The sequence below is a fragment of the Cadophora gregata genome (assembly GCF_030347475.1).
Source record: "Cadophora gregata isolate MNR1 chromosome Unknown scaffold_14, whole genome shotgun sequence".
NCBI lineage: Eukaryota > Fungi > Ascomycota > Leotiomycetes > Helotiales > Ploettnerulaceae > Cadophora > Cadophora gregata.
The window spans coordinates 652,442-675,134 of record NW_026695937.1 but is presented as its reverse complement, the minus strand read 5'-3'; the positions used below and the strand labels follow the sequence as shown (position 1 = coordinate 675,134).

The window sequence follows — 22,693 nt, the reverse complement described above, 5'->3', positions numbered from 1 at the left end:
CCGTTTCTTCGCAAATCAGAAGTTTTAAGATAGGTCGTGAGCAAGCACCTCTTTGCAAAAAGCTCATTTGTGTTGAATGTTGTTATTTCAGCAGCACACGCAGAGTTAGAGTTCTCGTGTTGTGATTCAGGACAGTGGACAGGGTATTCGTGCCAAACCCCCCCACACCTGCGCCCCATCCTCGCTACAGTACAGCACATTTCATCAGCCGCGGGTCACACACGGCTGGTCTGGGCAGAGTGCCATCCATACCTCATTGGCCATGGCCCTTGTGTAACTCAAGGCTCCTTGACGGAGACATCCCCGTTTGACCCAGTACTGTCTGATGCATCAGATCTGGTATCCAGCCCGACCCCCTGTCGCATCGAGCCTGTGCTACCGCACTCTTGATTTCAATTGCTCAGTCGGAGTCGGACTCAATGAGCGAGAAGAGCTCACTGGACGCCTTTCAACCCTTCCAGGATAACCAAAATTGAAATCCTGGTTATCGCGTTCCAAGATTGCGTGGGTAAGACACCAAAATTGACCTAAAATGTACAGGCGCAGTCAAACTAAAACTTCTTACTGAGGACCACAGCCATATAAGATCAAGCTCGTGCCATCTAAATCCCGTCTTGAACAGCATGCAAACTCTAATTGCAAACTCAAAATCTTGACTACTCTAGTTACATCAGCAGCTGGACGTATCGAAACCGAACGTCAGACACCCGAAAGCCAGAGGATGGTATGGATACTGGCAATAGTGGCAGATGGTTATCCGGCAACCACCTTGATGCCGTCGCTCCACCTATCTTTTCAACGGATGCTACGCTGTTGTCCAACCTCAGTATCTGAGTTACTGTTCTCCAAGCTCCACCCAATTTTTCTGCCACGTTGATCAACCATATTGCTATGTCGGTCTTCATCGCAGTCACGACGACTGAGGAGAAGTAAAATCAAAGCTCAAAATCCATTGAGAATCTGCTAACTTCTATCAAAGATCGATAATGCCACCCAAACTTTTGTCTAGTCCCAACTCCCAAAAAGACACCCGAGGCATCACATGATGCCGAATCACCGACTCTCATCTACCTGCTGCTTCACAGGGGTCCTCTCAATTTGGTCGTTGCCTGTCTCAATCACACACGAAGTCGATGAACTGCATCACATGCTGTGTGCTCGATATTGAACCTCTCGGAATGGAGCTGCTTACTGCCGTCAGTTCTGTCACTCACATCACAAATGGAACGGTCATACCAATGATTTCAACAAGGAGTTCCACAAACGGGGCAGGCCTTTCCAGGAATAACCCAAACATCTTGACCGTTGCCAGCACATGTTCCGCATCTAACTCCCGGCATCTGTTCAATCGTCAACTTTGATGTCTGCCTTGTGCTGGTATTTTGCCATAGACTCTTACCGGAACTGCCCTGACGCTGGGGTTGAGGGTTGGCAAAGTTGTATTGTGGCAGACCATCACCTTGATTCTCTCCTGGCCAGCAACAGCACACTGAGTCGAGTTGCAAACCATGATGACGGGTCGAGACAAAGTATTCGAGACTGAGAGGAAGCTGAATGAGGTTAAATGGTAATATTGCAGAGCGAATGCTTTCAGTCGAGGTTGGTCAATAGAGCCGATTGTGTGCGTGATGGATGAGATGTCGATTTCAACTTGGTATTGGCTGGGAGTATTGAGTCTTTATGCTTGTTGCGCATCGATGATGATGAAGAGGATTTCCAATTGCAGAATGGGAGAACGCCAACCAAGATCTTCCCGAATACCGGAAGTCATCCAAAGGAAATTGCTCTCAGCTGACTTTTGAACGGCACTGTGCGCTCAACCTAAATTAGATTATACCACAGCTGTTTGGTTCCTACCGTCTGCAGGCAAGCACCCATATGCTGCATCAAACGCTACGCTGCTTTCGACATGAAGTGTGAAACTATCCCTAGATCGGAATGGCTCCACTGCCTGGGAGTATCTGCGTTGTCAAGTTGAGGAAGCCATGCGATGTACTCAGGTACAGGTGACGGACATTGACTTTAGCAGCGGACGCAAGCGAGTGGATATTGCTCTGGATAGGCTGCGGGACTGCAAACGCAAACAACCGGGCGAAAACTGATACTTATTGGCCTGATTTCACACTTGTGCTTGGGATGCTGTTTGGACTCTCTTTGTTAGTGTTGGAAAAAGTGACGTATCAGAATCACCCGCTGCTTTAGAGCAGGCCGCCCAGCGCGCTCCACGATGATCATTCTGCAGCAACAGCATGGGTCGATTCCTGTGTAATGTGGGCCAGTCCGATAAACGATTATTCTTCTCCTGACCGAACTAAGCAAGAATCGAACAGGGCTTCCCTGGCCTTGCACTGTTAAGTATATTCCCTATTTCAGGTACTGCGGATTTTCCTTGAAATGGTTTCTACAAGTACCTCATGCTAATAAGCGGCATAGGCTTGGCAAGGGTGAGGGTTCGCCGTGCCTGAGTACGATCTGAGTGGAATGCAGATATCGAAAACGTCCTCTGGGAAGGAGCAAATTGCTTTTTCTAGAGGAAGTCCTCTATTATGGCCCATCCCTGGGCGTTGCGGTTCTCCCAAATGCAGCGTCCCAGGACCGGGGACTGGGACTCCCTTCCCCTGCGCTTGGACATATCTCGTCGCCAGCTTCCAATAGGGGGTCTCAAGTGACCTTCCTCTATCTGAGCTACCAGCTTCTCGTTTGCATGGGGGATTTGTTTTCATTGCGTCTCAACTGGCGCCAATAATATCAACAGAAATGACTGGAAGAATAATATATAGTTTGAAATGATTTACATGATGGCAGCAAAACACCGCGCTGTTGTCCTCGATCATCACTCAGTGCGAACTGGGCTTATACGAACGCCACACTCGGCTAGGAGAAAGGACATCGGACTTGACGTCGCATGTGTATCTTATCTCAAGGTCTGGAGATGTTTGTCTCAAAGTCCTCCAGCAGATTCAACTTGGGTGCAAATGGAGGAACCAATCGTATGTCCGTTCAGGCCAGGGAATCGATGCCGTCCGACCATCGACCTCAAAGCGCGTTCTCGGGGAGTCTGCAGCGCACGACCGATCTACGATCTCCCAATCAGATAGCCCGCCCTCGGTGTTCTGTGGTACTGGATCGCTAACCCCTGAACCTGGCTGCGAATCTGACAAGTCGTGTTCTCGTGGCCAAGCACTTCAACACGCCATTTGGGAAGCGGTTTCAACTTGTCTCCTTGGTCCTCTCCCAATTTTGGAGTCGAGCCGGAACAACAGTCCAAAACGAGTTCCGGGTTCTTGCTCGAGAAACTCCTCGAAAGTATCTCTCGAAAAGTTAATGGTAACAGCCAAAGCAAGGATACAAATACTGTCCGCTCTGTGCCGGAACATGTGTTGGCCAAATGCGATAGCGAATTTGCTTGCCATGTTAATAACATTGGTATCATTGCATTTCTTGTTTGCCATACGGTTGCCATATAACTGCGGATCGCTTCGTTTCAATGACCGATTGTCTCGCCACTCGACCTGGCAGACAGCGAATTGCTTTTTGCGTCAGCATCAGCCCGCTGAAGCAGGCTCCCGCTTCCTCGTTGCGGGACCTTGCAACTGCATTCAGATCCCCGACGACTGTTCAACTTCTGTGGTTTTGTTTCCCCGATCCTTTTCATTTCTGCTGCCCGAGCACCAAGCGAATAACTATGCGTTGTTCTGTAAAAGGCGAGCCTTTCGAGAGACGTTGCTGCTCGGACTGGCACGCGGATCGGCCTTGTGCCCCGAGTCGATCAAACGCAAATGATAATATAATCATTTGTCAAACCTCAGTCGCAGTTGGCCGACAACCAGCCGCTGTCATTGAGAGGGGCTCTTCCCTGATCCTTGCTAAAATAGATCGAGATCGAGAGACATCTGATAAGAAGGAGTCGGCCTCCCCCAAGGAGATGCCCAACAACACCAAATTCATCTCTTGGTTGATTAATCTAGTTGATTACTTGAAGATGCCAAAGGACCCCGATTGCGCCAGCTACTCACGGTCCTCCAGCTTGTGCAGATAGCGACCAGTTGGAAGCCCTTCCGACAAGATGTCGAGAATATTGACAGGCATATAGACAGGCATCAAGGAGCCGAACCACGGGGCTGGAACATCAGAGTGCCCAATCCCTGTTTGTGGCAGCACGATCTTGTGCTACGCTGACATGACGGGGCCCCGCTCGTACCAAGGATTCTCAATGGGGAATAGAAAATTCTGACGATGGATCTGAATCTTCGGTATGTGAGCTTCCTTTTGGAATTTTGGAATTTTGGTCCTCCACTCCCCTGGTCATCGTTACAGCCGCTGACCTGTTCTTGGTTCTTGAAGCGGGAGCTGCAACCGGGACGGCTTCCCGGAATTGCAATCCGGGTTGACTCGTTCCACAGGGTCAAGCCAAACGCTGCTAATCTTTCCCGCCCCCGAGCTGGCCTGGCATCCCGCGATCACATCTGACCATCTCACCGTACGACTTCGGCAATCTCTCAACGATACTGTATATCGACGGGTACCCATGATTTCCTGCTGGTGCTTGATATTGCGGCATACTGCGTCCCAACATGCTGAAATCCATTCAACGAAAACGGTCCACTGACAAAACATACGCATACTGTCGGTAAATGGAATGGCCTAGTTCTAGAGCAGTGGCATGTCTTGCATGTCTCGTTTACAATGGAGACACAGGTTGATTGCTGAATTTCCCAATACCCGGTCGCAAGCGTCGCTGATATCGAAGGGCAGGCGGTCAAGCCGCATCCATTGCACAAGCCTTGCAGGACCAATGGATGTTTCCTGATTTCACAAGTCTCAAATCCCATCTTAGCTTGCTGTATTTCTTTTTCGCGAGTATTGGACGGAAATGTCTGGGCAGCTGTGCTCTGCATTCGGTCCTACGGATCTTCGTTTCGTGCTCCATTATATTCACATGCTTCAAACAAGCAAATTTGCTTCGGTTGGTTGTCTACTTCTAGTCTTATGGTGCCAATTGATGTCATGCAATGCTGCATACGGGCTGTATTCAGTAAGGTGAGTTGTGATGCGTTCATCTCAAGATCGTATCTTACGAGTACATTGGAGTTCATTGCAATGCGGGACGCCTAGGCAAACTTTCTTATGCTGATCTCGCCGCTGCGAATACTCCAATGCTCTATTTGCTACCGGGAGGATAAAATGTGATAGCCCTGCGAGGACAATTTCACATGCGACGCAAATCCATCGTCCAGGTGTCGATTCGGTAATTCGGAACCAGTACTCTGTCCTAACAGGAAAATGCAATATTGAAATTGCACGCGCGAGGATATGGGTCAGCAGCAGTGTGTCTCGTCAGATTGATTGGATTGTCTGTTGCAAGTGTGTGCAGATATGTACAGTTACCTCCAATCTCGTGGCATATTTCTGCCAAACTAGCGCAGTGCGACGCAGTTGTTGGGAAGTATTACTTGGAGTTCCGAAACTCAGGTAACTTCTATGGCGCATCTTCATCAGAATATTTTTGCACGTATGGTCTCCAGGCATTCGAAAAATTGTGAGGCGGTTGTTGACAAGGATATCTGTAGCTACCCATCTTTGTTCATCTTTGTTGATGATATCACGAGGCCAATTCCGACATCATACTTTCTTATCTTCACTCGGACGATGCTCTCAATACAAAAACACCAGCCTACAGGACATCGGAAATTTCGGCGCTTTTCTCGTCGCTTTGGACTGGAACTGCTGTGTTCACGGTAGTGGAATGTTATGATATGCTGTGTCGCTTGGGCGTGAACGGCTTGGATATGCTCGCGTGCTCGCGTGCCTCTTGCAGGTAAGGAAACACTTCTATCCGAACGACCAGCAATCCATGCTTGAAGGTTGAATAATAGCTTCGTGTGTTCTCTTCATGTAGATGGACGCAGTATAACTTTTATGCGTTGCATGGATGCGCTGTCATGATGGAGACTTGCAAGCTATCGTTTCCCTTCTTGGTTCTTGACCACGCGATCATCATTTCATATGATATTGCCTTACGGCCATGTATTTTTGGTCTGCCTAGGTCTCAGCGAGATATTGTTCCATGATCGTCCGCGTTCTCCATGTCACCATTTCGTCACGGTAAGCATCCTATAGATCACCTCATTGTGTTGAGCCAAGGAGCCACAACTTCTCGTCTTTCGGAAATAGGGACCGGAAATGTCTCTGTATGTGGTACATCCGCTGCATACGGGTATGCTGTGCCAGCCGAATACGCTGTTGCTTCAATTGCGAGGTCCCTGCATCTCGGCCCTGCGACTTAATTACCTTTCGGGATCACTGCATCTCTTCCGCGAGTATTTACGTATAGTGCTTTCCGAGGAGAGACTGCGATATCGGCTTCGAGACTGACTTTCTTGTCCTGTACGTGTGCGGCGTTGTCGTTGGATGTCAATATTGAGGTTGCAGACTCGGCAGTATTCCCCGACGTTCGCTTCGTAACCGATGGGGTTGATTGGTCCCGGAAATCATACGCGTAACGACCAAGAGCTTGCTGGATAGTTCTTGGGTCCATGAAACTTACGCGACGGTGATGTTCATAGCATGATGTTACAGATCAAGGATTAGCAGCCCGCTGATCTGGGGGAACGTTACGTGACATTTTGAACCGGCGTCTGTAAGTAGTCGTTGTTAAACGCAGCTCTTTTCTTTTTCTGAATTTTAGCTTTCCGTGGTTTATCCTCAAGCGAGGTTCGATGATCGCTGAAGAAATATATGAAGATCTCATTTAGGTTCAGATAAGGTTTGCCTAGTTGCTGTGGCTGATATAGCTCAGCATCTCTGATATTATTACCGAGTAAGGATATGTCTTCAGGCACCTCTACTAAGTTCCGAGTTTTATGGATCAAGGCTAGGCAGGCGTTTTTTAGTGGGAAACAGCGTACCCACAGTGGATCCAGGGGCATTTGGACTAATTAGGACTTAAAGAGAGTAAAACTCCGTAGAGGGCCTGAGGTCATTCAGGCGCGTTTTAGTGTGTTCGTCGAGCAATTCAGCTGAGAATCTTATTAACTTTAACACGATAAACCTATAATTAAATAAACTCGGAATAAAAAAAATAAAAGCACTATTAAAAAGCCCTGATTCAGGAGATTATTTTATATCTAAGAAGTAAATTAGTATAAGTTATATTTCGTGAGTTATTTTAAGTGCAGCTAGAGAGGTAGCTTTTCCTTTTACTTTTTAAAAACAGATTTTAAAAAATATTACTCTCTCTTAAAAATAAATATTAATATAACAGATAAGGTATTATTTAAATCGATAGAATCATTTAAATAAGTATTCTTATCTTCAGGGAGCTTACGGATTTTTATTTACTCTAATATTTATAGAGTTCTAGAAGGGTTTCTAGTCAGATTCTTGAAAATTATCTTTAAAAGACTATAAAATCAAGTATAGCTGCTTTTAAAAATATAGCTATATAAATAAAAATTAGATATTTAGAAAGAGAGAGCTTTCTAGTATTAGGTATATTTCAAATATTAAAGAAATAGTTGTAGCGTATTAAGATCTTTTAAAGTGTTTAAAGAATTATATCTTTTTAAAACGCGTATCACTGTTACGAACGCACTCGAAGAGGAGTATCATATATGTTCTAGCCCTAAGGCTTAGTAGCCTTACTACACAGAGAAGCTAAGAACTAAGAATAGAATCACAGGACTATATATCATATAATAGTATAGAGCTTTTAGAGCTATAGGATCTAAAGCTCCTAGAGCTTTAGATCGTAAGACCTGTAAGGATCCTTAGGGAACAAAGGTTCTATATAAGACTAGCATATCTACTATTAGATAAGAGCTTTATACTAAACTTCAAATAGTATTCTAATACTTAGTAACTATCTTCCCGTCTACGTAATACACTTACCTCTTAATTATCAGAGATCAACTACAGCCTTCTGTATTTATAGCAAGTAAATACCGGACCGTTATAATCACTTAATAAACGCGAGATTTCAACTTAAATCCGAAGGTATATACCTAATCTTCAACTCTTAGACTTTAGGAATTAAATAATATCAATCGATAGAGTAAATCTAAATCTACCCCCTTTATTTAAGACTTATTCGATACCTCTATTATGCAGGTAATAGTTATTATTTGAAAAGCAATTATCGCCGAAGCTATTCGATAATTACACTAAAATACCCCCGTATAACCTCAGACGCTACGCAGAGAGGCCTCCTTGCTTAATAATCACTGAACCTTCCAAGACTTACCAAGACCACTAATCTACGCCATTTCCCCACTTAGGTAGCCTCTCAAGCAAGTCTGAGAGCTGAGATAAAATTTCGTCCCAGTGGCTGGGTTCTACTTATCACGATTTGACCTTGCCAGTTTAGAGTTTGAGTCAGCATGTCGGAACATATTGTAAGCCAAACTCTAAATCATCCGGGGAAAGACTCCACTGAATCGGAGTTCCCCCAGCAAGGAGCTATCTCCCCTGCTTTGCCTGTTCTGAGCAAGTCGCGAGGTCGGTGTCAACAGACCTCAGGAGCATTTCATCCGGCTGACAGTGTAAGCATTTTCATTGTCGCCAACTGCGGTTTCCAAGAATCGGGAGGCCTTCCGTAAAGGCAATATCTGTCCCTGGGGTCGTAATTTAAACTTTCTTGCAATCATCCTCTGCAATGCTACCACCACAATACAGTACAACCATAATAAAGCGGCGACGACGCTGATATCCCACTCGGATGTGCCATTCACAAGCCAGTTGCTCGAGCTGCACGGACCGGAATATCCGTTGCGAGAATTCAGGCGTCGACATCCCCACGGACCTCAATCGTTGTAGAGAATATTCATTCTCGTTCTCGCGTGCCCCTCTACATCAGTGAGGTAGGTACACGGTACACACACTGCCCAGCATTTGATCATCGCAGGCAGGCACCCCCGCAAAAAAAATCGTACGATAATAACTTTTACCATGCGGACTATGGGGCAATGATATGCACCCGGACTGGCATACTGCACATGTGTGCATGTGGAAGAGATTCTTGAGCTCGCAATCGAGATTGAGCGTGGGCCAGAGTTTCAAGAGATACGTGTCCAGCGATCATGATCGGAAGAATCGACTGAACAGACGGGATCTCGCAGCGAGGGCGACGGTTGAGGTTGCGGCGAGACGTCGCGGGCCGTTGCGTGATGGGTCTGTGGATTGTGGACAGCGACGTGAGGGAGCGGACATGAGCTGCTTCACCTGGCCGAGATTTCATAGGCTACCCGGCTTTTGGGGATGATGGCGGTGTGCGATTTTCGAATGAGGCACTTTATTGTATGAGGTGGTTGGTAGGGAAGAGGGTGGAGTTCTCGGAACATGGTATGCGGGATTGCGTGAGCGGCTCTGGTGTTGTACCACGAAGCGGGTGTTCGTCTGTCCCGTGCATCTTTTCTCAAAGACGTGGTCTTTCTCTTGCCTGCTCACAAATTTCTCCGATCTTTGTCTTCTTGTCTGTCGATGGCTTGTTGTGACATTGGTGAGATGAACAACAACTAGCCGAGAACGCACGAAATGAGATCCATTTCTCTATTTGAACATTCTTTCTCTCCCAGGGGCATAGAAGCAAGACGAAAATCGTCGCTTCAAGTCAGTCCTCAAGTAAGTTCTATTATTTCCAGATGATGTTGTCGACGAGAAGCACTTAGTACGGCAATGAGAAGCCACGTTATGTAAGCAGTTAATACTGACATCACCACACCACTATTGACTTCTTCTCTTCCTCCTTCTCCAATTCATAATCCACGCACAACCCAGTGGCAAGAATGGCAGCAAAATCCCAGCGCGAATCCGAACAAGAAGTCCGCTCGTGGGGATTCTCCCGTGTCATCACATGGACCGATACTCCGTAAGCCGTTCTCCCCTCCACATGACTCCTGTAATTGTGGCGATATCCATGCTGACGATTAATTGAAAAGGAACTACCACTACACTCCCCACTCCCACGAAGGTCTGACAACGCATCTGATCCTCAAAGGCGAAATCACCATCAGGTTCCCTGAAGACGCACAGCCGGAGAAGAAGACGTTTGGTGCGGGGGAACGGCTTGATGTTGAGGCTGGACGCGAACACGAGGTTTGGGTGGGGCCGGAGGGGTGTACGATGGTTATTGGTGAATGAATGAAGATAACTTTCGAAAACCCGGTATAACTGTTATGTGAGAATGGTCTCAAACGGGATTATACTCGATTGTGTGTTGCATGACCTGTTGATGGGGCAAACACGACTCGTAGATTGTCGAGTGGCGATTCTGCTGTACGGACTTGGATCCTGCTAGCTTGCTTAGATTCTATGAGCAGGGATCTGTGCCAGATGAATGGTGAAGCCTGGAGAATGTTTAAGCCTCAGAGAAAATACGTTTTTGTCCAGGTATAGAGGCCCGAGTAGCTATTCATACCTTGGACGGCGGGAGCAAGTATACTCCGTTCTACGGGCCAAGCTGGGATCGTTAATTCTTATATGGTATTACACGGCTCGACACTCGTCCGACAAATGTCTGCACCCGGGCTTTCATGGATGTTGATGATATTCAACAAAGCATTGGTCCCAGAAAGTTCTACGCTGTGCAAGAATGATCTCCTGGGCTTTGTTTAATCTGTGCCAGACGCTACCAGTGTTCACTTGAGAGATATTACCTTCTTGTTAAATTTCGTACTGATTATCTCAACCCACATTGATTTCTGGATTGCTGGCTAGCACTTACCCTGTTATTACTCCCCTATTTCGACATATAACCACTGTGGCTGCCGAGATGTGACTTCGCAAGTCTTCACTTCATGGCTCAAGAGGTCAATATGACTGATGGCAAGACTTCATGTCACAAAGAGATTGGATCAAGTTGACCATTGATTCCATACCAATTATTCTAAATTCAAGAGGTTCGTCATCTAATCTAACTCCGCTCCAACTTCTATTAGCTTCTCCAAATCCGTCCCTGTCATCTCATCCGTAATTCAAGGACCCTTATCCACAGAAGAGGACGCATGGAAGTTATCCGCACGACGCAGAGTCTGCACATCCAAATCGGTGACATATGCCTTCTCAGGGGCGAGCTTCATCCTAACCTCATAGTCGTTGTCCAGCATCATGTCATCTTTCCACAGCCGGCGGTGTCCATCAAAAACAGCCAGTACACGTTTCTTCATCGTCAACTTGGAGGTCGGACATCCCCATGATGATGGGTAGTCTTTGCGCTTTCTTCGTCCTTTACTTAGAGTCACGCCTCCTTTGGAATGAGTGAGACCTCGAGATTTCTGCACGCCGCTGACAGGGTTGGCAGAACGTTTGCGGCTTGCACGGGCTCTGGAGGACGGAGCATAGTCATCGTCGTGCTCATCGTCAATCTCGTCTTCAATGTCTTCATCCTCGGCATCCACTTCGTGCTCGTCGTTCTTAGCACAGCGAGTGACATCTGTTGTGGGCAGTGAATTAGTACGAAGTGTCTCTCCAACAGCCGCATCCTGTTCGAATTCAGCAAGCCTCGCAGCGTTGACAGCTTTGGCCGGAAGTTCTTGTTGAACAATCCGCAGCACACAGTCATCGAGATGTTCGTAGAAATCTTGGGCATTGCTGAAAATTGCACAACAAGTCGAGCACTTCCCCGTGGCATCTGAGGCATAGCCAGATAATGTTTTCCGGGAACCGCCTTTTACAGCAGTCGTAGACTTCTTGCGGCTATTTGGTGGAGTTTGCTCAACACCATGAACTGATGTCAAATGGCGTTTGAACACATCAGCACGGTTAAAGGATTTTTCGGCTGCAGACCCAGAGCCTGAACAGAACCCACAGACCATTGTCCCTTTGTAATGGGTTAGGGTGTGCCGATTCTTGTCGTATTTCCGTGCGAACCCTTTGACGTGGTAGTCGCAAGTCTGGATTGGACATTTCTCGGGACGCTCATTTTGATGTGTCAACATATGGGCTTTAAGATCCTTGAAGACTCTCCCACACTCAAGAATAGGGCAGCGCCCGTGCTCCAACACCTCATCGTAATCATATCTGGTATCATGGGACGCACTAGGTGTTAGATAGGGGGCCTTTGGTAAGGATAAGAATGGCGAATATTGGTAAGGCGTAAAGGTTGGAGATAGGGGTCCGTTGTTGCTAAGTGATAGTTCAGGACTCCTAACACCTGAACATCGTACACCGAAATCTTGTAGGCCACCAGGACCTCGGTATGGGGCAGCGTAATCAAAGTCTTGACTGTAACTGAACCCTCCGAAAGAATAGTCATCTCCGCCATGGAAGGAACTGTATCCAGATTGATCTGATCCTGGTCGACTCTGATCCTCGTTGTTACTACCGTCCGCATCCCCATCACCATCCTTTCCCTGAACATCGACTTCCTGTTGTTGAATGTCTTCCTCAAGCTGGTAATGAACACCGCGCTTGAGTTTGTGTTCCACACCGCAGCTCTCGGTCCATTCCGAGAGGCCCAAGTCCAGGGGAGGGTCTCTTCTCCGAGAGATTTCTCTCAAGTGTTCTTTGGTATGCTCGATACTCTCATCTCGATTTTTCAGGTCAACACTGCATATGCCACAGATTTTATGGAAGAAGCCAAACACTTCAAATTTGCATGATGTCTTGAGCCGAGAGATCTCTGGTTCCTCACATCGATGCTCACCTCGAAGATGGGTTGTAAAGTTGTCAATTCTGAAGAATGGATTTGCTGAACATGGTTTTCCAGTCCTCTCGTTCGTTTTGGGGCATTCCCAGATATAGTCAGGGAAATGAACTCGCTTCACATGTTCTGACCAACGATCGGCTGGGAATGCTTTACCACAGTCGAAACATGGATACTGACAAGATGTTTTCTGCCGTTTGGGCTGAGGAGGGGACGATGAATCCGTTCTTGGTGGACGTCCGCGACGTACTCGCGATGGAACTTGCAGGTAGTCTCCTGTCACGGTCCCTGGTGAAGAAGGACCAGAGAAAATGCTCTGAGCTTGTGAGTAGTATGCCACGTCTAATTGAGTAGATTCCGTGCTTCCATTCGTGGTAGAAATGATCCTCTGGCTTGGTGCATAGCTGCTCATGCTTTCAGGTGAGCATGGCCGTGGCTCAATGATATTCTGACGTTGGAACTTGGCCAGAAGCTTGTAGCGTCTCTGTGACTCGTCTTCAAACCAAGCATGGACTTCTTCCATACAGAGCCCAACCTGCCGTGATACGTAGCCGAGCTCTTTTGCAGAGATCTGCTCGGGATCTGAGTGACGGTCGTAGGCTTCGTTCAGCAAGCGGTGCCGATCTCGAAATGACATCGGCGGGTCGATTGATACAGTTATGCCTCCTTCACGGGTTACGTCTACCAGCATCTTAGTAATTGAGCAGCTCAGGAAAGGAAAAAGAAGACTAGGTGTGTTTGGGGTCACGTTACCTGTGGGATGTTCATTACTCGTGATCTGAAACTCAACGGAAGGATACACCAAGTCTGTTCTGTCTGTATTTAATAGTTAGAAAGATGATAGACAACAGAAAGACTTTATACCAAGTGACTGACCTTCATTGAGATCCATTGTGCTACAAAGCTACACGTGACAAAGAATAAACCACTGAAGTGGAGGTGATTTGCGGCTGGATTCCAGTGCCAGCTCTTGCTGAAAGACACTGGAAGAACTTGGAGGACCTGGATCCAGCTGGGGGATCCGGCTGATATTTGTGCATGCTCTCGACATCGTGGCTTGGTGTAAGGCGGCCCAGAAAAGGCGAGTTGTGGTGGCAGTGAGGCGGAGGCGAAAGGCAAAAGGGCAAAAGAAATGCGACCGACCAAGAAATCACGTGGCAATATGGAAGGGATGGAAAATAACGTTTCTTTGCTTTATGAGACTCTATTTGGCTTCATAAAACTGACTTCAAAGCTAGATTTTGGAGTTACTGCGATGACTCAGCTGTCTCGAGTCTTCATTCGTACCCATTCGAGTGATAAATATCAAATCACATGATTCCCCTTTCCTGCTCTCCTTTCCTGTCTCGCCTAATCTCGCCTCCTCACACCGAATTCAACCTTAATTCTGACAGGTTCCAGCGCCAAATCCATTCACCGAGTATGATCTTGCTTGTCATTTGTCCGAGACGTCCGTCCCAGTATCATCACAACAGATCCAAAGCTTCTAATGCCCAGTCGATGATGACTTCTCGACACCTGACACACCGTCCTCCACTATCAAAAATCTTGTGGCGTGGCTTGGTGTAGCATCGATGTTGACTTCGACTTCGTTTGCATCTGATTCGGTCTTGAACGGTATGCCCGCAGTCTGCAAAAGCTACTTTGATAATGGTGCACATAATGCTCGTAGATAAAAATGGTATGGTTCCAGATCGAGAGGAGTAGCTTCCTATCGCAATTCCTTCTTAGGGCTGGAATGTGGTCGATATGCAATCGCTTGGCTGGAAACTGTGCTGAGTTGGGAACACTATCATACCTGGAGAAATTGCTGCCTTATTTATGGATATCTCACAGGAGAGCAGGAAAGGAGCAAATGGAAAGGGGACATCAATTGCCAGGAGAAAACTTGATTAAATTCCTCCAGGATGCAGTAAATACGGTGGTAAGGACAGCCTTTGGGCAAGGCGAGATGAATTAGGCGAGGCCGAAAGGGGGCTAGGCGAGAATACAATCCTCATGGCAGGATTTACTATCGGAAAAGGCTACAGTCATACAATAATGCGACTGAGTGCAGCAAGTAGGAGGAAGTTCTATGTGGTAAACGACGGTACCTCAAGGACCGACCATTTCGTGTCGCGGCTCCCATTTCTACCTACAATCTATTGGCTTTCAAAATATCACATTTGGTGACTCACTCCAATTTAGCGAGGTAGCCCAAAACCGTGGATTTGCTCCACAACATTTATTCTAAGCCTTTACCCCGACATCTCCAAACATGACACTCCGCATCATTGACCTGGACTGGGACCATGCAGATGGTATATATCTCCGACAAGCTCAAGAAAAAGAGTTAGCAGAGCGATATGGACAAGACGACTCGGGGGACCCCGGCGTAGCCCCCACTTCTGTCAACATCACCTTCTTCATCGTAGCTTATATCGACGACCAACCCGTCGGTTGCGCTGCATTACGAGCTTTGCCTCGTCCAGATTATCCAGGAGATGCGGAGATCAAGCGTATGTTTGTCATTCCCGATAAGCGTGGAAGGAGGTTGGGTGTAGCATCCGCAATCCTCAAGGGGCTTGAGGAACGCGCTCGGAATCGAGGCTGGACGAAAGTTGTACTTGAAACTGGGACGCCTCAACCTGATGCTATTCGTTTCTATACGAGAGAAGGGTACACGCCAATTTCAAATTTTGGGGCGTATGCCAGTGTCGAGACCTCTCGTTGCTTTGAGCGGGTGATTTAAGGAGTGAAAGGCAGAGTTGAAGATGGTGATTGATGAGAAATTGAATGTGAAGAAATGGGAATGCAAAGGTGTTTTCGAAGCAATTTAGGTCACAGAATTTTAAGAGTGGCAAGAACGATCTAGGATATCTCCATACGCTCCTGCCTATCCTGGCTCACCAAAGTCCCAACATCTGCATTACACTTTCATATCACATCTACGACTGTAAAACAGAGATAGCCCTCTTCCGTCTCGAGAGAAATATCTCAAACGTCTTCATTCATAAATAATTTGTGGATCTGGCAAAAGATGAACCTGATCAGTCCGGTCGACCCCGACGATGGACCAGCCAGCCGAGAAGAGTTTCTACAGGTCGCGGACCGGAGAGCCAAATTCAAACTGCCCCAAAGTGACTATACTTACTGGAGGAGATTCAAATATCTGAAACTCGGCGTTGAAGTGACAGTCTTCTATCAGAAAGACATGGTGCTGGAAGAGATCAAAGCCTGGAGAGTGCTCGAGGTATGTTCGAGCTAGTCTCATGTCAGTCTTGCCCCATGACTGTAGCTAGGGCTTACAGCTGGTAGCAATGGACTAGAACTATCTTCGCAGATCTCAGCAAGCAGAATGATCAAGTCCACCCGTATCACAAAGATCCTTATACGCTACACTACATCACTGTCGAAAGCTTCAATCATCTTGGCATGGGTATCATGGCAGATATAAGGAACTCAGCTGACAATTACCTTCCCGGTACCCTTTGTCTCCCGCCTTCGATGGAAACGACCAAAGTAGGTATAATGGTGACCGTTGCGTGTAAAGTCACCGCCGCCGACATAAAATACCGAAAGCTACCGAGTATCGCCAAGAACAAGTATGTGATGGTGATAGGGCGGCCTCGCATTTCAGCCGGCCGGCTACAATTCCTCGAAATCCCAACTGGCATATTTACAGATAGCGGTATAGAGGATATTATCGGATGGAAAGAAATTATGCGTTTGTTGCCTGGACCACCGTCGCGGGTTCTCAACATGTCCGAGATAGCGATTACAGGGGCCGCGCCTGGTAGTCCTGGACTAGTTCATCAGGGAAATCTAGCACTTGGTGTCCAACATGATGGACTTCGGGGCTCGGTCCAGAACGGGCATACTTATCAGCATACTCAGATTATGTTACGCGAACACAAACTACCATTAGAAGAGTTCGAAGCCTTAGTGACGAAGGTACGTAACGGATTTATGGAGGATCGGACTGGCACGAAGTTGCCAGACAGTGGGTCAACTGTGAGACTGGTAAACTTGGTCAATATGCCCTGGGCATGTGTGGGGGATATTTATTCTATGCTGGCCTGGGGACTGTACAACAATCTCGAGGCCACTCAGAGGATTGGATACGGTCCTAGCGCTTAAAACCGGCATAAGAACCGAGTCTTTTGGAAGTTTTGTCCACTTCAATATTATTGTTTAGGACAGGGTCGTTCCGGGTCAGGAATTCACAGCTTCCACCGCCGGGCAATCTCAATGCCCTCAGCTAAAGTAGCAACCCTAGCATCAATTGCATAACCTTCCTTCTCCAACTTCTTGCATTCTGCATACAGCTCCTTCAATGGTACCGTGAAGCACTCAATGAATTCTCCCCCCTCCAACTCAGGTTGTGGGTTCTTGTTCTCCGGCTTCGACATATCGACCGTAACGTGGACCATTCTCAAATTCGTATTACAGAATCCGGGATCTGTACAACATTAATCAGCGCTCATTAAGAACTCCCCATATATTTCCATGTGATTTTTTTGGTCGTCCTGACACATGCCAAACCTACCATTGAACATAATCGGACTAGTCTCGCTGACCACCCCCACATAACCTGTCTCCTCCTTCAGTTCTCTAACCGCAGCTTGCTCCGCCGTCTCTCCAGCATCAACCAAGCCAGCCGGTACCTCGATGCATACTTTGTCGACTGGAGGTCGGTATTGCTTCTGCAGGAGTAACTCGGGACCTGTTTGTTCTCCTCAGCATTGTTGTCCCATTCCAAAACCCCGCCTGGTCGAGCTGGGCTGGGGATATATGGATATGCTCGATGCATGATCACAGCAGACGGACAACCGTACCGGACTCCTTCTCTAAGATCGCTACCATCCCCACAGCGTCAATATCAGAACCTTTGGGACGTGTGGGACGTTCGGCGTGCTCCCAAGTTCGAGTCTTGCCTAGAGGATCGGTGTAGGTCGTTCTGCGCACAAGGGCTCATTAGATATACCTGCTTGCTAGGTATAGATGGCGGATGGCATCATACAGGATTGTGTTGATCCATTTCGCCTTGTTGGCGTCCTGGAAAGAGGAATTTTTAGCTGGTGGCAGAGTAGGGAAGCCGAGGCTGAAGAGTCCAGGGCACAAACCAATGGCTCAGTCTTGACGATTTTGGAGTCTTTCGCAGACATATTGAAAGTTGCTTAGGAAACCTACGGTCCTTTGGAGGTGAGTACCCTCTTTGGTTGCGAGTGAAGGAAGTTGAGAAGGACGAGAAGGCTGCGCGGCTGACACAACTTCGCGAGACGCATTTGCGGGCCTCAATTACGTCACTATGCGACTTGAAAGAAGTTTTCTCTGCTATATTCTTTTCTATTTCTGCGTTCTCTGGGACATCATTCAATGCTCATCCGAGCGTGTTTTCCCTCAAGAGAGGGCTCTTTGCACTTCTATCCAGTTGAACGAAGCGCTAATCTCACGTGACCATATTTGGTTAATATCGCAGGTTAGCCAGGAGGTCCCTTCCTATTATCTCGTTTCCTACTCTAATATGCTACTTGAGCGATACAAATTTTCTCTTCACGGAAAGATTGAAATATCCCGGGTTGTTCAGCAAGAAAGCGTTGTAGTAGCATTGCTTCCTCATAGCCGACATCACTTGCTCCATGCTCCACAGCTGTGTTGCAGAGTCTGGCAAAAAATGTTTGTTAAACTCCATCCTTTGTTCAAGAGTACCAGCTCCAGAAATCCCATATTCGAGACAGAAACTCCTTGCAAATGCATCGTCGGTCTTCTCCCAGCAATGCTTCAGTCAGACCGGCCATCCTGCCCACCGATGCCTCACTTTTCCAATACTCGAATAGCGCCTGGATTGGCAGCCCGATTTCGATCATACATTCCTCTCCATCTCCGCTCTACTCTCTGAACCTCCTTGACGACCTCGAATTGGGTGTCTGTGTTGGCATGTGGAAGTTTAGGTCTGATGTGGAGGGAGTTGGTTGCTGGAGCTTGCGTGGTACTCTTGAATCCGGTATTGACTTCAGTCTCTTTGGGGGGCTCCAACTCAAAATTTGGCTTAATGGTGGGGATGTCGACAAGCTTAACATTTGGACTGCCTTTCGGTGTGGTGGCCTTAGAAGTGGTGGTGGGAGAAGTACTGTTACTCCTGGAGAGAGCTGGTAGGACATGCTTGACGATGTCTGTGGTTGACTCCATTGATATTTGCAAGTTTGTTGCGACTTGAGAAAGATTGAAGAGCGTGGTGTGCCTGTCATGAATGTATATTTGTGACAGTCGCGGAGGTACACACGAGCAGTTGAGGCTTCGAGTTTCTTTATACCTTCCTGACTGTCCGGCTGCCGCTCACGTTACGTGATTAATGCAGTCACATCCAACAGACACGAGTGAGGATTGCAAATTGCTAACTTCATTTGTTCTAGGGGTTTCTGGTGCCAGGAATGGAGATCGCTAAATTATGTTTCATCGTCACTTCCCCGTCAACTCCCTCAAGCCACTACCAGATCTAAATCTGCCTCTTGGCATCGATCTCAAAATATATCAAGGCCCTGCATGCTTCAAACTGTAGCCAATGTCACCGAATTGTGCTCCGACTCCAAGCAACTCGATATCTTGATCTCCCGAGTCAAACTTCACATTTCGTCGGCAACCCTCATCCACGACGACATCCCTCTCAGAGGGATTATCGCGGCGTCCACCGATCCTATGTTTCCTTTCTTCGAAGCCACTGAGGCATGTGCCACCAGCGGTACTCATCAAGGAAGAGGTGACCGAAGGACTGTGGACATGCTCATAAGATAGGTGCAACTGAAACAGCTTCGCGGTATTGATCTTGTGATCGCGAGCTCGTTGAGAGGGGTCCGCTGGTGTATCCTTCCCTATACTGTGCGGTTCAAGAAGATTTTCGGAGTTACTGTCGATCTTGGCAGGCTGGTGTCGAGTGACAACCCTCGAGGAGATTTCCTGGACAACGAATCGTTCGGGGCATTCGCTGATATCACAAAAGATATTTAGCATACAAAACAAACCAGCAAACCATTACAAAGTCATGCAAGCTGAATTCCATACCTGGCCATATCTTGCTCTGCGGTTGGTTGCATGTTCACTGCGTTCTGACTGATTGGGAAAAGTAGCATGTCAGCTCGAGAGCCAATTCTCGCGACCTGCGAGTCTCTCTTATAGACAAATCTGAAGCATTGTGCAGCGGCAGTGTATCAATGTGCAAAGCGATGTCGCGTTAATCTTAGTGAAAGAGACCTTCCTGGATGTCTTGCTTCTAATTTTATGACGCTCCAGCAAGGCATGCCTTCGACTTTGGGACATCTGCAACAGTCGAATATGCAAAAACTTCGGTGGTTCTTACGATAGGAGACATGAAATTTCTGGATCACTATCTCCGCTGCCGGAAGGCTGGTAAGATATTGTTTCATTACATACAACTGGAGCCCAGGGCTTAACAGACTTTCATTGGATGTTCTATTTGCCCACGAACTCATTCTGCCAGCATTCAACTATGATAAAGCGCGCAGATGGTAAGTGAACACTAACAGAATTTCCCGATATCGCGTGTGATTTTGAATACCACCACAGCATGATGCAACCTTGACGCAGAGCAGGTCTGATATGGACAATTGTTATGGTTACAATCCAATGGGAGAGAAGCACTGCACCTTCGGGCCCGTCAATCGCGAATCCTGGCAAGCCACCATGCACGCCCAACGAGGCTTGGGAAACTGCACTTGCACATTCATTCTCCCGCCGCATTGCACTTTCCATACCATTTCGGACTGCGACCGGAACAAACAAGGCTGACCGTGAAAGATTTGTTGACGGGTCTTCTCTCCCTATCTGGGGAGGCATTCTTCTATTCCACTGTACTTTAACCACTTAGTGTCCTGTTTCAAAAGTTCTGAATTATTGCCTCCACGATGCCAAAAGATTGGGCGGCGCAGAAGGAGAACCTAAAGAAGTTCTACATCACTGAAGACAGGCCACTAGAGGAAGTTCGCGAGATTTTGAAGGATCGCTATGGATTTGATGCTTCGTAAGGAGTCAGACGCCAACTTCCCTGAGCTTTCTGACATCTTCCATTTCCAGCATCCGAAGCTATCGTATGAAGATTGATGAGTGGAATCTGCGGAAATATAAGTCGAAAAAGGACACGACGGATCGACGAAAGTCTGCTCAGTCAAGGGCCAATCTCAAGGTGAAGACTGCTGCATCAGCAGCTAGCTCGGCACCGCCTACTACCCAAAGGAGTTTCGAAAATTCGGCAGTCTTGACCCATGATTTGCATGAGCAACGGACTGTAGATGAGGCACACACAACGAATGATCATTTCCCATTAAATCAGTACCATTCAGCAGCTCAAACTAGTATTCTGATGGAGAGTGTGGATGCGTTCGAGGGGCTGTTCTGTAAGCCCAGTCTACAATAATTCCGACAGATGAAGCTAATGAATACTCAGCATCAATCAATCCGGATTCTTTTCAATTGCCTCACAGCATGGAAAAGCGAAATGACCAAATGAGCTACACACAACAATCTGGACCTCGCTGCGACACTCAACTTGTGGACTTCGAGACCCCAGCAAGCTTCCAGTTCATGCTCAAACGTTGGAGAAGTGGAAAAGGAGTTGAAGATTATGTTGATCACGTCCTTTCAAAGTCAATTTCCAGGGTGGTCGCTTTCCAGACGAAGGACATTGGGAATTTCAGCCTCTTTGATCTGATCTGCGATGAGGTTGACAAACCAGAGCGAGTCCCGCTGATCAAAGACATTCTTCACAGATTATCTGAAGTCAATCCTCAAAACCCCACTGCACAGTACATATGCTGGCGGTCCGCATACATTGAATCACACTGGACGAGATTCAAAAGAGCACTTGGCTTACTGAACTTGAACGGCTGCATGTCGCGAGAAGCAGCTGATCTGGTCTTCCGTGCAACATTCCTTCTGGTTGGAGAGCGACTCATCGACGCATATCGTGCTCGTTTCGATATGAGCGATAGTCTCGGGTCTGCAATTTCGAACTCTACCTTCAAGCATATCCAGAGGTATTCGGAGTCGCCGGAGTATTTCAGAGACAGGGAACAGTACGCTGCTATGTTGAAAGACTTTCGAGTTCGGTGTGTGAATCATTGGGAGAAATGACTTAGAAACGTGCGTGAAAGTTGGGGTAGACAAGATTAGGAAGAAATGCTGTCCAGTTTGTGGCGTTCAATGCTGTCTTTTCGTACCTCATGTTTCTATTTGAACAGAAATCTCATCAAGGTCTCCTCGTTAAACCCTCCGCCGCACGATGATATAGACCAAATGATCGCGAGTTCCCATGCCTTTGAATGGACCGAAAGCTGGACCCCGTCCATTTCCATGGCGACTTATTCCATGCGGCCATGCCATTCCATAACATCCCATATACGCCTTATTAAATGAATTCATCTCCCTTACCGCACTTCAACTTTCAACTGCCCCCTTCAGCCAACTTCCTACTCCCTCGTCAGCCACCACAAAAACGCATCCTCATGACCGAAATAATCACTCCTCCAAGCATCTTTCTCCACGATCCCCCTCTTCTGGACTTCTCTCTTTCCCTCATACACATCTGACTTTTTCCTTGAGACCAATCCATCGCCCTGGGATTGTGGTACAGCATACCCAACAGCCCTCCCCCTCCTCTTCTCAACAGTGTCATTGAGATGATCGAGTTGTCCGTTCACGCCCCATGTCACGCGCTCTTTGCGGGTGGGTTTCATTTCCTTGCTGATCCAGAGACCGGCACCAGATATGGTGAGGATTGTAAGAAGTTTACGTTGAGGGGCGTTCATTGCTGCTGCTCTTTTTGTTTGTTTTGTGCCGTTTTGATTCTTGGGTCCTCGCTTACTTGTTTTCTCTCTGTCTTGGCGGAATTTGGCGAGCACGTCGGTAGCCGTGATCAAGAAAGTGTTTAGTTTGTGTTTAGGGAGATTTCAGATGAGCTCTCAGAAGTCGAACAAGTAAGGGATAAGGAACAATAAAAAGAGTGTTGTGGATTTGCGGGGTGAGGGGTTACATATCTACAATACAGCCAGAATTGGAGGT

The 22,693-nt window shown here is 47.3% G+C and overlaps 11 protein-coding genes across 12 annotated transcripts; 5 read left to right on the top strand and 6 right to left on the bottom strand.

The window, feature by feature from the left end:
- Window positions 1–3,487: 3,487 nt before the first annotated feature.
- On the top strand, window positions 3,488–4,039 carry ONS95_004308 (uncharacterized protein; the record flags this gene model as incomplete). The annotated part of the gene is made up of 1 exon (XM_058497666.1): window positions 3,488–4,039. The coding sequence occupies one exon, from the start codon at window positions 3,488–3,490 to the stop codon at window positions 4,037–4,039; it is 552 nt and encodes a 183-aa protein (XP_058352392.1).
- Window positions 4,040–6,283: 2,244 nt separating this feature from the next.
- ONS95_004307 (uncharacterized protein) lies at window positions 6,284–6,538 on the bottom strand (the record flags this gene model as incomplete). Its single annotated transcript, XM_058497665.1, has 1 exon — window positions 6,284–6,538. One exon carries the CDS (start codon window positions 6,536–6,538, stop codon window positions 6,284–6,286), a length of 255 nt encoding a protein of 84 aa, XP_058352391.1.
- A 1,530-nt stretch (window positions 6,539–8,068) lies between these two features.
- On the bottom strand, window positions 8,069–13,625 carry ONS95_004305 (uncharacterized protein). 2 transcript variants are annotated; one of them, XM_058497663.1, is made up of 3 exons: window positions 13,517–13,625; window positions 13,394–13,456; window positions 8,069–13,321 (listed from the first exon to the last, which is right to left on the bottom strand). In XM_058497663.1, the coding sequence occupies exons 1-3, from the start codon at window positions 13,530–13,532 to the stop codon at window positions 10,971–10,973; spliced, it is 2,430 nt and encodes an 809-aa protein (XP_058352389.1). In that variant the 5' UTR covers window positions 13,533–13,625; the 3' UTR covers window positions 8,069–10,970. The 2 variants fall into 2 exon arrangements, with proteins under 2 accessions (XP_058352389.1, XP_058352388.1); XM_058497662.1 differs by having other exon boundaries at window positions 9,937–13,321; window positions 13,394–13,625.
- ONS95_004306 (uncharacterized protein) lies at window positions 9,783–10,137 on the top strand (the record flags this gene model as incomplete). The annotated part of the gene is made up of 2 exons (XM_058497664.1): window positions 9,783–9,865; window positions 9,936–10,137. The coding sequence occupies 2 exons, from the start codon at window positions 9,783–9,785 to the stop codon at window positions 10,135–10,137; spliced, it is 285 nt and encodes a 94-aa protein (XP_058352390.1).
- A 1,272-nt stretch (window positions 13,626–14,897) lies between the features above and the next one.
- On the top strand, window positions 14,898–15,371 carry ONS95_004304 (uncharacterized protein; the record flags this gene model as incomplete). The annotated part of the gene is made up of 1 exon (XM_058497661.1): window positions 14,898–15,371. One exon carries the CDS (start codon window positions 14,898–14,900, stop codon window positions 15,369–15,371), a length of 474 nt encoding a protein of 157 aa, XP_058352387.1.
- Window positions 15,372–15,659: 288 nt separating this feature from the next.
- Window positions 15,660–16,759, top strand: ONS95_004303 (uncharacterized protein; the record flags this gene model as incomplete). The annotated part of the gene is made up of 2 exons (XM_058497660.1): window positions 15,660–15,872; window positions 15,938–16,759. 2 exons carry the CDS (start codon window positions 15,660–15,662, stop codon window positions 16,757–16,759), a joined length of 1,035 nt encoding a protein of 344 aa, XP_058352386.1.
- An 83-nt stretch (window positions 16,760–16,842) lies between these two features.
- ONS95_004302 (uncharacterized protein) lies at window positions 16,843–17,787 on the bottom strand (the record flags this gene model as incomplete). The annotated part of the gene is made up of 5 exons (XM_058497659.1): window positions 16,843–17,081; window positions 17,169–17,345; window positions 17,458–17,579; window positions 17,643–17,677; window positions 17,746–17,787. The coding sequence occupies 5 exons, from the start codon at window positions 17,785–17,787 to the stop codon at window positions 16,843–16,845; spliced, it is 615 nt and encodes a 204-aa protein (XP_058352385.1).
- A 649-nt stretch (window positions 17,788–18,436) lies between these two features.
- On the bottom strand, window positions 18,437–18,811 carry ONS95_004301 (uncharacterized protein; the record flags this gene model as incomplete). The annotated part of the gene is made up of 1 exon (XM_058497658.1): window positions 18,437–18,811. One exon carries the CDS (start codon window positions 18,809–18,811, stop codon window positions 18,437–18,439), a length of 375 nt encoding a protein of 124 aa, XP_058352384.1.
- Window positions 18,812–19,153: 342 nt separating this feature from the next.
- Window positions 19,154–19,630, bottom strand: ONS95_004300 (uncharacterized protein; the record flags this gene model as incomplete). The annotated part of the gene is made up of 1 exon (XM_058497657.1): window positions 19,154–19,630. The coding sequence occupies one exon, from the start codon at window positions 19,628–19,630 to the stop codon at window positions 19,154–19,156; it is 477 nt and encodes a 158-aa protein (XP_058352383.1).
- Window positions 19,631–20,541: 911 nt separating this feature from the next.
- ONS95_004299 (uncharacterized protein) lies at window positions 20,542–21,766 on the top strand (the record flags this gene model as incomplete). Its single annotated transcript, XM_058497656.1, has 3 exons — window positions 20,542–20,657; window positions 20,711–21,030; window positions 21,081–21,766. 3 exons carry the CDS (start codon window positions 20,542–20,544, stop codon window positions 21,764–21,766), a joined length of 1,122 nt encoding a protein of 373 aa, XP_058352382.1.
- A 335-nt stretch (window positions 21,767–22,101) lies between these two features.
- On the bottom strand, window positions 22,102–22,440 carry ONS95_004298 (uncharacterized protein; the record flags this gene model as incomplete). The annotated part of the gene is made up of 1 exon (XM_058497655.1): window positions 22,102–22,440. One exon carries the CDS (start codon window positions 22,438–22,440, stop codon window positions 22,102–22,104), a length of 339 nt encoding a protein of 112 aa, XP_058352381.1.
- Window positions 22,441–22,693: the final 253 nt, after the last annotated feature.